This window comes from Dermacentor variabilis, chromosome 3, assembly GCF_050947875.1.
Source record: "Dermacentor variabilis isolate Ectoservices chromosome 3, ASM5094787v1, whole genome shotgun sequence".
Taxonomy (NCBI): domain Eukaryota; kingdom Metazoa; phylum Arthropoda; class Arachnida; order Ixodida; family Ixodidae; genus Dermacentor; species Dermacentor variabilis.
The window spans coordinates 177,098,934-177,117,138 of record NC_134570.1 but is presented as its reverse complement, the minus strand read 5'-3'; the positions used below and the strand labels follow the sequence as shown (position 1 = coordinate 177,117,138).

The 18,205-nt window shown below is 51.5% G+C and overlaps 1 protein-coding gene across 1 annotated transcript in view; it reads right to left on the bottom strand.

Annotated features, from left to right (window-relative positions):
* The window catches only part of LOC142574924 (arylsulfatase B-like), a 151,943-nt gene extending 134,496 nt beyond the window's left edge, over window positions 1–17,447 (bottom strand). Inside the window, exon 1 of the mRNA XM_075683916.1 lies at window positions 17,438–17,447. Coding sequence (XP_075540031.1) covers window positions 17,438–17,447 — 10 coding nt within the window. The remainder of the gene's footprint in view (window positions 1–17,437) is intronic.
* Between the last annotated feature and the right edge of the window lie 758 nt (window positions 17,448–18,205).

Genomic DNA, 18,205 nt, shown 5'->3' with positions numbered 1-18,205 from the left:
GGTGAGCGTTCACAACAAATGGAATGGCTCGGACAAACTGGCTTACGTATCATTCTACCTCGCGGGCGTGGCCAGTCTCTGGTTCAGAAATTATGAGAAGGATATCCGAACGTGGTCGGCGTTCAAGACGTCGATTATGGAAGTATTTGACCGGCCCGTCGTCAGGAAACTACGAGCCGAGCAGCGTTTGCGTACACGCGCACAGGACACGGGTGACACATTCACCAGCTATATAGAAGACGTGCTAGATTCGTGCAGGCGCGTGAACGCTGCCATGACGGAAGCGAAAAGATCAAGCACGTCATGAAGGGAATCGATGATGGCGCGTTCCAGATGCTTCTGGCCAAGGACCCGCGCACTGTTGGCGACGTCATCAGCTTGTGCCAGAGCTATGATGAATTACTTCAGCAGCGAGCTCTGACAAGGCGACATCCCACACCAAATGCGGCGTCACTCTGCAGCTTGACCACCGGCCCAGAACAAGCCACCCTGATAACCCAAATCAAGGACTTCGCCCGTGAAGAAGTCGCACGACAGCTATCTCTGGTGTTCGTCATTCAGGAGTCTGCTAGCACTTTACCGTCTCATCTCCGTAACGTGATCCATAAAGAGGTCGCAGAAGCGCTGCCGGCTGTTCACCAGGAGGATGTCGTGACTACACAAGTCACTTATGCTACAGCTGCTACAATGCAACTGCAACTTGCAATGGCACCTGGCACTGTGCCCATGCGTCGCTTCTAGCAGCCTTTGCACCGCCCTCCCCCTCCCAACCCCTGGAACACCACTGCCATCGCTAACCCATGGCGTACGCCGGACAATCGCCCTATATGCTTGACATGTAGTTTTCCCGGTCATGTCGCAAGGTTCTGCAGCCGCCGATCGGAGGCGTTCGATGACGATCACCGAGCGCTCTATGTGCCGCATGATTCAAATGTGCCTTAGAGAACCTTCGACCCATCACCAGCTCGCTCCCAGGCTGATCGCCGTCCTCGCTTCGAACGCCTCCGATCACCCTCTCCACGTCACCGATGCGACGTGGAGAGGGTGATCCTATGCGTCTACGACCTGTCTCTAACGAAGAGGGAAACTAGACGGCGCAGTTCCTGAGGCAAGAGCTGGGCAAGTGTCGACATGCCGAAGTCCTCCTCCTTTACCTGCCAATGTCATTGATGTGTTTATCGAAAATGTCGCCACAGTCGCCCTCGTCGATACCGGTGCCGCTATTTCAGTTATGGATGCCAGGTTTTGCCGCTCGCTTCGTAAAGTGACGATGTCTCTGTCTGGATTGTTGCTACGAACGGCGAGTGCTCAACCTATTTGCCCTACCGCTGCTTGTACTGCCCATGGGACCATACAGGACGTTTTGTACACGATTGAATTCATAGTTCTTTCATCGTGCTCCCACGCAGTTATTCTAGGATGGGATTTTCTCGCACGCCACAATGCCTTCATCAATTGCTCTCGGGCTGAGATTGAACTTTTCTACTTTGGTGACCTGGCCTCCGTCGATGCTCATCCTGCCGCTAAAATTCTCGTGAAAGAAGACACCTGTATTCCCCCATGCTCTTCAGCATTCGTACCAGTCTTCTGTAGTACCATATCCGACGGGACGGTCTTCTTCATGCCCTCTCATCACTTTGTCACCAGAAAAGCGCTTTCTTTGCCCTTTGCAGCTCTTGACCTTGCCGCCGGTGTCAGCACGATGCCCATTTCCAATCATCTTTCGTCGCCGTTATCACGGCTACGTCGCAAATACCTTCGTTACGTCGATTCGGTCGATTCAACACGAATTGTCTCCGTCCTGGACGAGGTGCCTTCTACTGCCGAACATGAACTGAGTGCCCTCTCCGTACCCGACTCATGGACTGGTGTGTTCAGCCCATTCATTGCCGAAGATCTGACGCACTCGCAGCGATCTCAACTTCGCGCAGTCCTTCAGCACTTCCGCCATTCTTTCAACGTTGCGCGAACATCTCTTGGCCGTGCATCGACGGTCGAGCATTACATCGACACTGGCTCTCACTCACCGCTGCGACAAAAACCATATCGTGTGTCCGCTACGGAACGCCGCGTCATTGCAGACCAGGTCGATGACATGCTCCGTCGAGGAGTCATTCAACCTTCCCAAAGCCCATGGGCCTTTCCCGTGGTCCTCATCACAAAAAAAGACGGTTCCATCCGGTTCTGTGATTGATTTCCGACGGTTGAACAAGATCACGCTGAAGGACGTCTACCCCTTACCACGCATCGATGATGCTCTGGACTGTTTGCAGGGAGCCGAGTTCTTTTCTTCGCTGGATTTGCGATCAGGCTATTGGCAGGTTTCGATGGCAGAGGGCGATCGCCCAAAAACTGCCTTTATTTCACCAGACGGCTTGTATGAATTCACCGTCATACCTTTCGGACTTTCAACGCACCTGCTACGTTCGAAAGAATGATGGATAATGTTCTGCGTGGCCTCAAATGAAAAATCTGTCTTTGCTCTCTTGACGACATTGTGGGGTTCGCCCCTGATTTTGCAACGCACCTGCTCCGCCACCAGCACGTACTCACTTGCTTGACCAACGCGGGGTTGCAACTTAACCTGAAGAAGTGTCGATTTGCTGTTCGTCAGCTCACAATCTTAGGCCATGTCGTGTCAAAAGAGGGCATTCGCCCGGATCCCGAGAAACTACGTGCTGTTACTGCGTTCCCAAAACCTACCACTATGATAGAGCTACGCAGTTTTATCGGCCTCTGCTCTTACTTCCGGCGATTCGTTCGAAATTTTGCGTCAATTATATCGCCTCTCACGCAGCTCCTTGGCGGCGCTAGAGATCTCTCATCATGGTCTCCAGCTTGTGACAACGCCTTCAAAACCTTGTGCCGCCTTCTCGCGACGCCACCCATTCTTCGCCATTTTGACCCTCAAGCGCTAACCGAAATCCAAATAGATGCAAGCGGTGTAGGCCTTGGCGATGTGTTGGCACAGCGTCAACCTGGCCGCACAGAATACGTCGTCGCATACGCGAGTCGCACGTTAACCAAGGCGGAGACGAATTACAGCCTTACAGAAAAGGAATGTTTGGCCATTGTGTGGGCGCTTGGCAAGTTTCGCCCATATTTATACGGCCGATCGTTTGACGTAGTGACCGACAACCACGCACTATGTTGGCTGTCGACGCTCAAAGATCCATCGGGCCGCCTTGCCCGCTGGGCATTGCGAATCCAAGAATATGACATCCGCGTGGTTTACCCTTCCGGGCGGAAGCACTCCGATGCTGACGCGCTATCCCAATCGCCGCTTCCCCCGAAGGCCAATGACGACTCCGCCTGCGAGTGTACATTATCCTCTCTGGACGTTGACACTATCGTTGCTGCACAGCGTAATGATCCCTGGACTGCATCTCTGCTAGACCTTCTCTCGGATACGTCGAAAGTTCCGGCGTCACGTATCCTGTGGCGCGAAGTTCCTCATTTTGCGATTCGCGACGAGCTACTATATCGACGCAACTATGCACCAGAGGGACGCACCTGGTTACTCGTCATTCCGAGAATCTTGCGACCAGAGCTCTGCTCCTCGTTCCACGTCGACCCTCAGTGTGGTCACGCGGGAGTCTTCAAGACCTACGAAAGACTTCCACACCGCTATTACTGGCGGGGAATGTACAATCTCGTACGAAAGTTCGTCCGCTCTTGTCATGAGTGCCAACGCCGCAAAGCGCCGCCGCACAACTCCGCCGGTGAACTCCAGCCGTTACAATGCCCATCCCGACCCTTTGATCGCGTGGGCATAGATCTCTACGGGCCACTTCCGTTGACTCCTACCGGCAACAGGTGGATAATCGTTGCGGTAGACCACTTAACCCGTTATGGGCAGACTGCTGCTCTACCACATGCTACAGCGCAGGAGGTCGCCAATTACATACTTCGTCGTTTTCTCCTTTGTCACGCAGGTCCACGTGAGCTTTTAAGCGACAGAGGCCGCGCCTTCTTATGTGAAGTCATCGAACGACTGCTTGCTGAATGCGCCATTGTTCATCGTAAATGCACTGCTTATCACCCACAGACTAACGGTACCACGGAACGCTTTAATCGAACTCTTGGTGACATGCTCGCCATGTATGGCTCACCTGATCACTCTAATTGGGACCTAGTTCTTCCGTTTGTCACCTACGCCTATAACACAGCGACACAGGCCACTACCGGATTCTCACCCTTTTACCTTCTTTACGGCCGTCATCCTTCGCACACAATTGACACCATTCTAACCTACCAGCCTGACCCATCTAAATGCCTGCCGATCTCGGAAGCCGCCAGACACGCCGAGGAATGTCGCCAGCTGGCCCGCCGATTCAACTCGGACGACCAGAACCGTCAAAAAGCCGTTCACGATGCCCAGAACTCGACTCCCACTTTTCTCCCGAGCCCTCTCGTTTGGTTGTTAGTGCCACACCGCACGCCTGGGCTCGCTTCAAAACTCCTTCCGAAGTATGACGGGCCATACTGCGTTCTCGAGAGAACATCACACGTCGATTACCTGGCTGAGCCGCTAACGCCGCCGTCCGACATGCGACGTCGCAACCGCGAAGTCGTTCACGTTCAGCGTCTCAAGCCGTATCACCATTCTACCGTCCTTACACTAAACTAAGTCGCCAGCATGGCTCCTTTATTTCAGCGGGGCCATTGTAAGGAAGATGACGAACGTGCGCACAGAGTCAGCAGCATCGGCAGCATCAAGCGCGCAGCAGAGGCTCGAGCTCGGGAACTGCTTGGTGCATCCCAGGACCGGCGGTCGCTACGAACCCCAATAAATCCCCTTTATACTATATATATATATATATATATATATATATATATATATATATATATATATATATATATTGTAACGAAGAGTTGCCAAGAAATGGTTTTATTTACAGGAGATGGACGGGTTTCGTGCTTCGCCGTGTTGTATGCGTAAATGATGAAGGGCAGCACGTCGTCCCAGTTCTTATGATTGTAGGAGACGTACATGGCTAGCATGTTGGTCAGCGTTCTTTTTGTCCTTTCAACGAGGCCATTGATTTGTGGATGATACGGCGTGGAATGACGGAACTGTGAAGTGCACAAACGAAGTAACTCTTCAATGGCATCAGCCGTGAACTGGCGACCACGGTCGCTGATGACGACACGTGGTGGGCCATGACGAAGGATCACGGAACGCAGCAGGAAGACCGCCACGAAAGCAGCGGTGGAAGATGGTATGGCTGCAGTTTCTGCATACCATGTAATATGGTCTACGCAGACAATTATCCAACGGTGTTTGTTGTTAGATAACGGGAACGGACCCAAAAGGTCAATGCCTAATTGCTCGAACGGCGTACTGGGCGGTGTCAATGGCCGAAAGGGACCCGGGGCTGCGGTGGTCGGTCGCTTGTGACGTTAGCACGTTTCACAACTAGCGACATAACGCTTGGTTGTTTCTTACATCTTGGGCCAGTAAAAGCGCTTCAGCGTGTGGGGCAGCGTTCGTACGAAGCCGAAATGGCCGGATGTCACATCGTCATGCATGGCGCGTGCAACGTCGGAGCGGAGACTCTCGGTGACAGCAACAGCGGGGACCACGTAGTACTGCGTCCATGAATGTTTCAAAGGTGGCAGGAGCATTGTAAAGGCCAAAAGGCATAACATTAAATTTGAATAGGCCGTCTGGAGTCACGAAAGCGGTCTCTTCCTTGTCGGCAGGGCCCATAGGTATTTGCCAATACCCCTACCGCAAATCAAGTGTTGAGAAGTAAGAAGCAGCGTGTAAGCAATCAATGACGTCATCGATTCGCGGTAGTGGATAGACATCCTTCTTCGTCACTGCGTTTAGATGTCTGTTCTCCACGTAGAATCTCCAGGAGCCATCTTTTTTGGGGGCCAGGATTACTGGGGCTGCCCATGGACTAGATGACTCTTGAACGACACCTCTGTTCATCATCTTCTTGACTTGCTCTACAATAGCTTTGCGCTCGGACGATGACACTCGGTAAGGCTTCTGGCGGATGGGGTGCGTGGGGCCGGTATCTACTCTGTGACGAGCGCGGGACGACGGTAAATGAAGGGGTGCATATCCATGCGTGAAGTCGAATGCAGCGTCATGTCTGGCAAGGAATTGTACCCGTGCTTGCCGTTCCGATGTACCGAGAGCCTTGTTGATCATTTCAAGTATGAGCTCTTCAGAATGACGATTATCGCAAGGAGAGCAAGCTGTAGAGACGTCCGTAGTTAGTGCCGCTATTGAGGTACATACGGCTTCATCGAAGAGAACGATTTTCTAATCGCGAGGAAGGACAACCGGCGTGGCGGAACAGTTCAGCACCCACAATGTGGCGACTCCATTCGTCATGCACACGACAGAGCAGGGCACAAGTATATCTTTTTAGCACAGTTTATGAGGAGAAGCCTAACTACCAAGTCAACACAATCAGCATCAACAGTAGTTGCAGAAACACGAACGGGCGTCAGGCACCACGATGGTGCAATCACTTCATCAAGAACACTGAGTGTGTCTGTGTCCCTGTCCTCACCACCCCAGCTTTGTTCGGAATGAGCTGACATAAATAACTTGTTGAACGATATTTCGCCACAACCACCGTCCACGGAAGCGCCGCACTGTTCAAGAAAATCGATACCAAGAATAACGCCGTGCGAACAACGAGAAAGAACAAGGAACAAACACATTCCCAGCCAACAAAACACTCACAGCATAAACACCAAGGGGGTGAAGCCACTCGCCGCCTACTCCATGAAAGGTAATACTGTCGTTCCAAGAAAACATAACTTTGTGGCCTAGCCGGTTTTTGAAAGTGAGGCTCAGCACAGACACAGTCGCCCCAGTATCAACTAACGCCATGGTCGGTATTCCGTCAATCGAGACATTCACTTCGTTTTTGAACATCACAACAGGCAGAGGTATTTCTTGCAAAGACCGCCCAGCGACCACACCTCCATTAGCCCCGGATGCCAGCTTCCCGGCGGCGGGGAGGAAGACTGGAGCCGAGGGGACGGAGAGCGACGGGAACGGTTATTTGGTGGCGTCAAACTCCGCTCAGATGCTGGCGAATCGCTGCGTCTGGTCTCGTGTGAGAAGCGGTCCCTTGGGAGAAAAGCGGTCGTCGGCAAATCATATTGTCACGTGGTGGTGACGTTAAGAACACAATAACAATACTGTGAAAGGCAAAACTAGATTTTTATTGGGCGAACCTGTGCCCACAAACAAGCTACACTTATAGCACAACGAAAGCGGCGAACACAGTCGGCGATCGTCGAAAATCTGATCTGCGGGTCAAGCGCGTCGGCTTTTATAGAGCAGTCGTCGAATGTTCCAGACTAATCGTTCGGACCCGCGTGCCTTCCACAAAGTTCTACACCATTCGCGTCAGGTGATGAAATCAGATAACATAAGTCTCGGCGACAACAGACAGAAGCATCGATAACTTTCCAGAACCTTCGGATACATGCAGGCGCGTCCCATGCTGTGCGATTACATTTGTTAGGCGGCGAAACGTGGTTGCCCGATAAAGATAAGTACACGTGTCAATACCCCCCTCTTAAAAAAAGCATCGTGCCGATGCTACAAATATAAGAGAGCGAAACACAAAAGGACACTTATTAAACATAAGTAACAACAAAAAGAAACAAAGTCCAAAGGTCAGTTACGCGAAGCCCGAAAGTTCATTAACGCTGGTAGTAGGGCTTTAGTCGCACAACGTGGACTATTTCAGGTCGTGAGCGGCGCCGCTGTGATAGCGAAATACCGTCTGGCACGACCTCATAGTCCAGTGCGCCAATACGTCGGATGATCTTGTACGGTCCGAAATAGCGACGCAAAAGCTTCTCGCTCAGTCCTCGTCGGCGTATAGGGGTCCAAACCCAAACACGGTCACCGGGCTGGTACTCCACGAAGCGTCGTCGGAGGTTGTAGTGTCGGCTGTCGGTCCTCTGCTGGTTCTTGATCCGCAGGCCTGCGAGCTGTCGTGCTTCTTCGACGCGCTGGAGGTAGGTACGTACGTCAAGGTTCTTCTCGTCAGTGACGTGCGGCAGCATGGCGTCGAGCGTCGTCTTCGGGTTCCTGCCGTAGACCAGCTTGAACGGCGTGATCTGTGTTGTTTCTTGTACCGCCGTGTTATAAGCGAATGTTACGTACGGCAGGACGGTATCCCAGGTCTTGTGTTCGACGTCGACGTACATCGCTAGCATGTCGGCGAGGGTCTTATTCAGCCGCTCCGTAAGACCATTCGTCTGCGGGTGGTACGCCGTTGTCCTCCTGTGCCTTGTCTGACTGTATTTCAGAATGGCTTGGGTGAGCTCCGCTGTAAAGGCCGTTCCTCGGTCGGTGATGAGGACTTCTGGGGCGCCATGTCGCAGCAAGATGTTTTCGACAAAGAATTTCGCCACTTCGGCTGCGCTACCTTTCGGCAGTGCTTTTGTTTCAGCGAAGCGGGTGAGGTAGTCTGTGGCCACGACGATCCACTTATTTCCGGTTATTGACGTCGGAAAGGGTCCCAGCAAGTCCATCCCGATCTGCTGGAATGGTCGGCAAGGAGGCTCGATTGGCTGTAGTAATCCGGCTGGCCTTGTCGGCGGTGTCTTGCGTCGCTGACAGTCTCGGCATGTTCTGACATAACGGGCGACGTCGGCGGTCAGGCGCGGCCAATAATACTTTTCTTGTATCCTCGATAGTGTCCGGGAAAATCCGAGGTGTCCCGCGGTCGTATCGTCATGTAGGGCGTGCAATACTTCTGGATGAAGTCCTGACGGGACAACAAGAAGGTGATTGGCGCGGACTGGTGAGAAGTTCTTCTTCACGAGTAGACTGTCTTGAAGCGTGAAGGAAGATAATCCGCGCTTAAATGCCCTGGGGAAAACGTCGGTGTGCCCTTCCAAATAATCGACGAGGCCTTTAAGCTCCGGGTCTGCTCGTTGTTGTTCGGCGAAGTCTTCCGCGCTTATTATTCCAAGGAAGGCGTCGTCATCCTCGTCATCTTGCGGCGGCGGCTCAATGGGGGCGCGTGATAGCCAATCGGCGTCTGAGTGTTTTCGTCCGGACTTGTATGTTACAGTGATATCGTATTCTTGTAATCTGAGGCTCCACCGTGCCAGCCGTCCTGAGGGATCCTTTAAATTCGCTAGCCAACACAAGGCGTGATGGTCGCTGACGACTTTGAATGGCCTGCCATATAGGTAAGGGCGAAATTTCGCTGTAGCCCAAACGATGGCGAGGCATTCCTTTTCGGTTGTAGAATAATTGCCTTCCGCTTTTGACAACGACCGGCTAGCGTAAGCTATCACGTGTTCATGTCCATCTCTTCTCTGGACTAGGACGGCACCGAGGCCTAGGCTACTCACCAGTCTACTGGCGTCAGTGTGGATTTCGGTATCGGCGTGCTCGTCGAAGTGCGCAAGTACGGGCGGCGACTGCATGCGTCGGTTGAGTTCTGGAAATGCGTCGGCTTGCGGAGTTTCCCACTTGAACTCGACGTCACATTTAGTTAGCTGCGTCAGCGGCTCAGCGATGCGTGAAAAGTTCTTGACAAATCGCCTGTAGTAGGCACACATGCCAAGAAATCTACGCACTGCCTTCTTGTCAATGGGCTGTGGGAACTTTGCTATGGCAGCTGTCTTCTGCGGGTCGGGGCGGACTCCAGATTTGCTGATGACGTGGCCTAAAAATAGAAGCTCCTCGTAAGCGAAGCGGCACTTTTCCGGCTTCAGAGTAAGTCCTGATGACCTGATGGCCTCTAGTACTGTTGCAAGCCGCCTAAGGTGAACGTCGAAATTTCCGGCGAAGACGACGACGTCATCCAAGTATACGAGACAGGTCTGCCACTTCAATCCTGCTAAAACCGTGTCCATCACACGCTGGAACGTTGCAGGCGCCGAGCACAGTCCGAATGGCATAACCTTGAACTCGTAGAGGCCGTATGGGGTGATGAAGGCGGTCTTTTCGCGATCTCTTTCGTCGACTTCTGTTTGCCAATAGCCAGACTTGAGGTCCATCGACGAGAAGTATTTAGCGGTGCAGAGCTGATCCAATGCGTCGTCTATCCGTGGGAGGGGGTATACGTCGTTCTTCGTGATCTTGTTCAGACGACGATAATCGACGCAGAAACGTAGGGTTCCGTCCTTTTTCTTCACCAAGACAACAGGGGATGCCCACGGGCTTTTCGACGGCTGGATGATGTCATCGCGCAGCATGTCGTCGACTTGTTCTCTTATAGCTTCACGTTCTCGCGCCGAAACTCGGTAAAGGCTCTGACGGAGTGGTCGAGAGCATTCCTCGGTGATTATGCGATGCTTGGCGACTGGTATTTGTCGAATGCTCGATGACGTCGAAAAGCAGCCTTTGTATCCGTGGAGCAGACTTCTGAGCTGCTGTTGCTTAATCATAGGGAGATTTGGATTAATGTCGTAGTCTGGTTCGGGAACCATGGTCGTCGGGGTAGATGCGGCGGAATCCGAGAGGACAAACGCATTACTTGTCTCCAGAATTTCCTCGATGTACGCGATCGTCGTGCCCTTGTTGATGTGCTTGAACTCCTGGCTGAAGTTTGTCAGCAACACTTCAGTTTTCCCTCCACGCAGTCGAGCGATCCCTCTTGCGACGCAAATTTCACGGTCTAGCAGTAGACGTTGGTCGCCTTCGATGACGCCTTCTACGTCAGCGGGTGTTTCGGTGCTGACCGAAATAACAATGCTGCAGCGAGGCGGGATGCTCACTTGATCTTCGAGCACACTCAAGGCGTGGTGACTACGAGGGCTCTCCGGCGGCATTGATTTATCTTCCGACAGCGTTATTGACTTCGACTTCAGGTTGATGATTGCGCCGTGTTGGTCCAGGAAGTACATACCGAGAATGACGTCTCGTGAACACTGTTGGAGGATAACGAAGGTGGCAGGGTAAGTCCGGTCATGAATGGTTATTCTTGCCGTGCAGATCCCAGTCGGCGTGATGAGGTGTCCTCCAGCGGCGCGAATCTGAGGGCCTTCCCATGCGGTCTTAACTTTCTTCAACTGGGCGGCGATGTGTCCACTCATTACGGAGTAATCGGCCCCTGTGTCGACTAAGGCAGTGACTGCGTGGCCGTCGAGAAGCACGTCGAGGTCGGTTGTTCTTTGTCTGCCATTGCAGTTAGGTCTTGGCGTTGGATCACGGCTGCGTCGTGTTGAACTGAAGTTGGAACGTCGCGTCGTCAAGTCGTCTTTCGTCGGTGTAGTCTTGGCTTCCTGACTTCGTCGGGACGGCGGCGTGTCGTTATTATGTCGTCGAGATGGTCTCTTCGTCGTCTTCGTCGGCGCGGAGGATGTTCGTCAGTTCGACGAACAGCAACCGCACCTCCATCGGTTGCTGCTTTTAGTTTTCCGGATATGGGCTCACAGAGCGGCCCCGGGCTGGGCCGGTGTATGGTCGGCGCTGCGGCGACAGGTAGCGGCCTGGTGACGGCGAACGGGACGGTCGTCGAGGGTTCCACTGTGTGGCGGCGAGGTAGTCGGCGATATCGCGAGGTCGTTCGCCAATCTGTGGTCGCGGCGCGTTAACGGCGAACCCTCGGAGTCCCATCTCCCGGTATGGGCATCGGCGGTAGATGTGCCCGGCTTCTCCGCAGTGATAGCAAAGCGGGCGGTGGTCGGGGGTGCGCCAAACGTCAGTCTTTCTCGCGTAGGTGCGCTGGGCGACGGGTGGGCGTGCTGGCGGCTGCGGCGGTGGACGACGGAACTGCGGCGTTACAGGGCCCTGGCGTTGTCGCGGAGGGGGACCTTGACGGTGGGCGACGGCAGCGTATGCCATCGCTTGCGGCTGAGGCTGCGGCGATTCAGGGGCTACTCCGAGTTGTTGTTGGAGCTCTTCACGTACGACGTCGGCAATCGAAGCCACTTGAGGCTGTGATGACGGGAACAGCTTCTGTAGCTCCTCCCGCATGACCGCTCGGATAGTCTCGCGCAGGTCGTCGGTGGCCAGTGACTGAACTCCGCTGTAGCTTGTTGAATTCGTGCGGCGGTTGAATTGCCGGTTCCGCATTTCCAGTGTCTTCTCGATGCTGGTGGCCTCGCGAAGAAACTCGTCGGCAGTCTTCGGTGGGCTTCGTACCATACCGGCGAAAAGTTCCTCCTTTACACCACGCATCAGTAGCCGGACTTTCTTTTCCTCTGACATTTCCGGGTCGCCGTGGCGGAATAGGCGGCTCATTTCTTCTGTAAAAATTGCGGTCGTCTCATTAGGCAGCTGCACTCGGGTTTCTAGTAGTGCTTGTGCTCGTTCTCGGCGTACGACGCTTGTGAAGGTCTGCAGGAAGCCGCTTCGGAAAAGGTCCCACGTCGTCAAGGTGGCTTCTCGATTCTCGAACCACGTCCTGGCGGCGTCCTCCAAGGCAAAATAGACATGACGGAGTTTGTCGTCGCTGTTCCAGCTGTTAAATGCGGCGACCCTCTCATACGTCTCGAGCCAGGTTTTCGGGTCCTCGAATGTTGAACCGCGGAACGTTGGAGGCTCCCTGGGCGGCTCCAGCACGATGGGGGACGCTGGGGCTGCCATTGGGGTTTCCTTGGCCACAATCTTCTTGGTCTTCTCAGGTAGGAGTCCGTGCTCCGGGGGCAGCTGTTGAAGACGGCGGCTTGCTCGATGTTCCGGGACGGCGCTGGTGTTGTCTTTGCGGTCCGGGATTGGATTACGGCTTGTCGGGGGCGTCCGGTACATGGACCTAAAGCACCTCCACTAGATGTCACGTGGTGGTGACGTTAAGAACACAGTAACAATACTGTGAAAGGCAAAACTAGATTTTTATTGGGCGAACCTGTGCCCACAAAACAAGCTACACTTATAGCACAACAAAAGCGGCGAACACAGTCGGCGATCGTCGAAAATCTGATCTGCGGGTCAAGCGCGTCGGCTTTTATAGAGCAGTCGTCGAATGTTCCAGACTAATCGTTCGGACCCGCGTGCCTTCCACAAAGTTCTACACCATTCGCGTCAGGTGATGAAATCAGATAACATAAGTCTCGGCGACAACAGACAGAAGCATCGATAACTTTCCAGAACCTTCGGATACATGCAGGCGCGTCCCATGCTGTGCGATTACATTTGTTAGGCGGCGAAACGTGGTTGCCCGATAAAGGTAAGTACACGTGTCAATATGAAGTACGGGTTCTGGGTGGCGAGATCATCGATGGTGCCCTACGTGATTGACGGCCTTGGCGACAATACCGAGCTATATGGCGTGTGGAACCGCAGTTGTAGCACACGGCAGGGTCGCGGTTCACAGCGCCTTCCTTTAAACGAATGGTAGGCGGCTGCGGTCGGCGAGAAAGTCCGTTGTCATGTGGATGACATGTCTCTACTGCTTGCTGAAATCCTTTATATAGTTCATAAGTCGCGTCGTGGAAGTAGGGCCGGTGCTGTTCTTGTGGCGGCCAGACAGAAGTCACAGGGCCTCCGTCTCCGTGGTTCCGTTGTTCAGAGCCTCCGTCTTCGGGTGTCGATTACCCCGCACCTCCACCACAACTGTTACGAAGAATTGCGAAGAAATTGTTTTATTTACAGGAGATGGACCACGTTCATAGCGTGGTCGCAGCGCAGCAGGCCCTCTGAGCCTCCTCGTTCTCTTCGTCTTCTCTGTCTCTTCTTCTAGTCCGTGCCTTTAGTATCTGTTACATCATATATATATATATATATATATATATATATATATATATATATATATATATATATATATATATATATATATATATATATATACCATATTCTAAGCACCCCCGTCCCACTTGTACTTCCACGAGGACCGTCTTAGCACCACATATGTACGCGATATCCAAGTAACCCCATCGTGACAGACAGCGTATTAGGGTAGAAGCTTGGGCGAGTTGGCCCTATAACGGCGGTATTGCGCAGAGTGCAAATGTAGGAGAAAAAGACAGAGAAGAGTAAAGAGCGCTACCGTTTTGTTATTACACGTTTGGTGGACCACAGCGTTTTTTACTCTGTTCTTTTTTCCTTACATTCGCGCGCGACGCTATATACCCGTTGTGTCAGACCCTGGTAGCGCGGTCGCTTCTCGCTGTTGGCCTATATGCATGGATGACAAGCGAAATTTCTCCAAGCAGCAGGAAGTGTGCTGGAACGCTGGCAGCTGCGCCTTGGCTCGATTTCTAGCCGCGCTTTCGCGTTTTACGCCAAAAACTGCTGCGCCGGCTGTGGGGCTCATTTTACTCAGGAACAGAAGCAAAGAGCGGTAATGGCGTATGCAACTTCAAACCTCTTCGCGTGTGGCAGGTAATTTCCGTGATGTCTACACTGAGAAGTTACGTCAGATGGCACATACTACGTGGAAAGTTTCAGAATGTTTACGTATTGTACTACGTAATAGCTTTTAATAAGCCACCAATGAAACGAACTATGTATGCTCAAAGCACTGGCCACCGAACAAGACGTGTGCATTTCTGGATCTCATAAGCAAGGCTTACTTAGTGAAAAAGAAAAACAATGTAAAATAGCTGAAAATTTATGCGTTTTCCAATGGAATTCTGTTCATTTTTTAAGGATATTTGTCGTCGTTTATAACGTGAGCTAAAATTAAAAATTGCTAGCCTATAGCCTTCGTAAAACAAACAAGTTTCTGAAGTGCCTGATTCATTCACACCGCCTTTGCTCACTTTTGCATGTAGCCACGCACCACAAAGCGAAATCTCGCACGTAATTCATAACGACTTACCATTGTGTGAAAGCGGTGTAAGATTAAGAACTTGAAAAGCGGTGACGATTAATAAAAACTCTGCACCGAGCCAGATCAGTTGACGTCTGGTCGGTCGATTTCTTCAGTGTGCACTCGAATCCTCGACGCCCTGCCATCAACTTGCGCTTTCTAGTTCACACCTGCAGTATAGCAAGAAACGGCAGCGTACGTGCAGCGTCAATTACGACAGTAACTGCAAGGGCGTAAAGAACGCAAACGCAGAAAGTTACCCTTGCAGATAGCCATTAGAAGATGTCGCTGAACTACAAAAGTAGAACGAATACACTTCTAGGTCACACCTGCAGTATAGCAAGAAACGTCAGTGTACGTGCAGCGTCAGTTATTACGACAGTAACTGCAAGCGCGTAAAGAACGCAAACGCAGAAATTTCCCTTGCAGATAGCCGGTAGAAGATGTCGCTGAACTACAAAAGTAGAACGAATACACTTCTAGGTCACACCTGCAGTATAGCAAGAAACGGCAGTGTACGTGCAGCGTCAATTACGACAATAACTGCAAGGGCGTAAAGAACGCAAACGCAGAAAGTTGCCCTTGCAGATAGCCGTTAGAAGATGTCGCTCAACTACAAAAGTAGAACGAATACACTTCTAGGTCACACCTGCAGTATAGCAAGAAACGTCAGTGTACGTGCAGCGTCAGTTATTACGACAGTAACTGCAAGGGCGTAAAGAACGCAAACGCAGAAAGTTCCCTTGCAGATAGCCGTTAGAAGATGTCGCTGAACTGCAAAAGTAGAACGAATACACTTCTAGGTCACACCTGCAGTATAGCAAGAAACGTCAGCGTACGCGCAGCGTCAGTTGTTACGACAGTAACTGCACGGGCGTAAAAAACGCAAACGCAGAAAGTTGCCCTTGCAGACAGCCGTTAGCAGATGTGGCTGAACTACAAGTGTAGAAGGAATACACTTACTTTAATATAGTTTCCACAGAACGATAACAGTAGTTATATGTATGTTTCATAGGGATGGTAGCTTTTGTGAGTGTGGGACGTGTAGGACGCTGCACTTTACGTCTATACGCGTCCCGCTTTCGGTGCCATCTCGACAGATATTTTGCGTTAACAACATCTGTAGCGGTGGCCGCATTTCTCTGCAATGCAAACAAGGCTTGTTTACGTACACTTAGGTGCACGCTGAAGAACCAAAGGTGGTCAAAATGAACCCGGAGTCCGCAATTTCGTCATACCTCCAGATCACATTGTGTTTTTGGCACGTAAGGCCTCAAACATTTATGTGATATTACTGAAGTGCTGCGCAGAAAAAGAATTGCTTCATTACGATGTTTGTAGTTAGTCTAACTGCAACATAACCTTGCGAAGCGCGATGTGTTTTTCACTTTCCTCTGTAGCCGCTTTCACGAAATTATTATTTTTGTGCTATCGCTCAGCAGAAAGTACCCTTAAGGTATGGGAAGTTTATAAGCATCCCCAATTATTCAATAGCAATACAGGACTTCTTAATGAACGTGCATGAGCAATGGAAATAGCGTTGTAGGATCTCCAGTCTGCTCAAGCTACTCAATACTCAGAACTCAGCAGTGACGCATCTACGTGGTGTCCCAGCTACCATGCACCAATATGTCAAAATTTGCACTTGCCGCGTAGCTGGAAAGCACAAAGGCAATGTCTTCCGCCACTTGGAAATACTCAGATTATTTTTTCCATGCCGTCTAATTGCATTATCAGTCTAAATAATTGGTTAACTTCTGAAATGTTAAAATTAGATGAATAGATGAACTGTGTCAATGAGAAAATTGTAGAAACCGAAAAACTCCCGATAGAGCTTCCTGTTGCTCAATACGTGCTACAGAAAGTGTTTTACCGAGCGTCAAAAAACTCCGCCACTACATGCAAAATTGCCGAGCGAATGGCTGCTAGAGGCTAGGCAGATGTACCAGTCAGAGTATCAGACGTGCCAAGGACGCGCTCTCACATCAACGGCCCGTCTTGAAGCACGTCGACGGGCAGGTGCTTGACTGCATTATGCACGACTACAACCGAGCCGAAAAAGACTGAAAAGAAGCGTTCGAACTAGACAAGCAGGTTAGCCATACCCTTACATTTAATAGGCTCGTGGCCAGAGCGCACGAGGATCAGATAAAATTAGTTATCAAGCCACAGAGATTCTGTGCGGAATTGCTCACAACAGCACACCCATGCACTAAACGAGCTCTCACCTCAAGTGTTATCTATGACAGCGCCTACAGAAGCAGCATCGAAAGAGGATTGTCAATAAGAACATTGATGTGCAGCCATAGGTCGGCCAGTGTACGAGAATAGTCACTCACACTCACTCGCCATACTATTTTCCAAGCCCCGCACTGACTCACGTTCACGCTCACCTGCACTCACTCGCACTCGCACTCAACGCCGCTCACACTCACTGGCGCTCACTCGCACTCGCACTTACCTCCGCTCACTCACTGGCGCTCACTCGCACTCGTACTCACCTCTGCTAACACTCACTGGAACTTACAATCGCACTCACCTCCGATCACACTCACTGGCGCTCACTCGCGCTCGCACTTACCTCCGCTCACACTCACTGGCGCTCACTCGCACTCGTACTCACCTCCGCTAACACTCACTGGAACTTACACTCGCACTCACCTCCGCTCACAGTCACTGGCGCTGCCTCGCTCTCGCACTCACCCCCGCTGACAATCACTCGCACTCGCACTCACCTCCACTCATCTCACTTGCACTCACTCTCACTCACCTCTGCTCACACTCACTGGCACTCTCACTCACCTCCGCTCACACTAACTGGCACTCGCACTCATCTCCACTCACATTCAGTGGCCCTCACTCACACTCACCTCCGCTCACACCCACGTGCACTCGCACTCACGTCCGCTCAAAATTTTGGCACTCACTTGCACTCACGCCCTTTGAATGAGTGTGAGTGAATGTGAGAAAGTGCACTCATGGGTGCGTGTGCTGCCCTCTGCAGCTCTCAATTCGTGTATATTCAGACCGTAGCTTACAATCATGGGTGAGTGTGCTGTCCTCTGCCGCTGACAATTCGTGCATATTCAGACCGAAGCTTTCAATTTAGCACGCATTACATCTGGAGTGGAAGAACGCAGTGTTTTGGGCTCAGTTTTGCTTTATATATATAAACGATTTGTCTTCCCGATTACATGGTGACATCTGCTATCTGCTGACGATTGTTCTTTGCACCACGAAATGAATTGCAATGACGATCAACCTATACAAAATTTTACCTTTACTTGGTGTCAGGAGTGGCAGATGACTCTAAATGCCCAAAGTAATGCTAACGGTAAGTGGAAAGAAACAGATATCTGATTTTACTATATTAATGAAGCACCTCTCACTTGTGTATTTTAGGGTAAATATTTAGGTGTCACTTTAACACGTGGTCTCCGATTCGATAGCCATGTTAACAACATAACCTCAAGTGGAAATGAATGTATATGCTGAGCACCAAA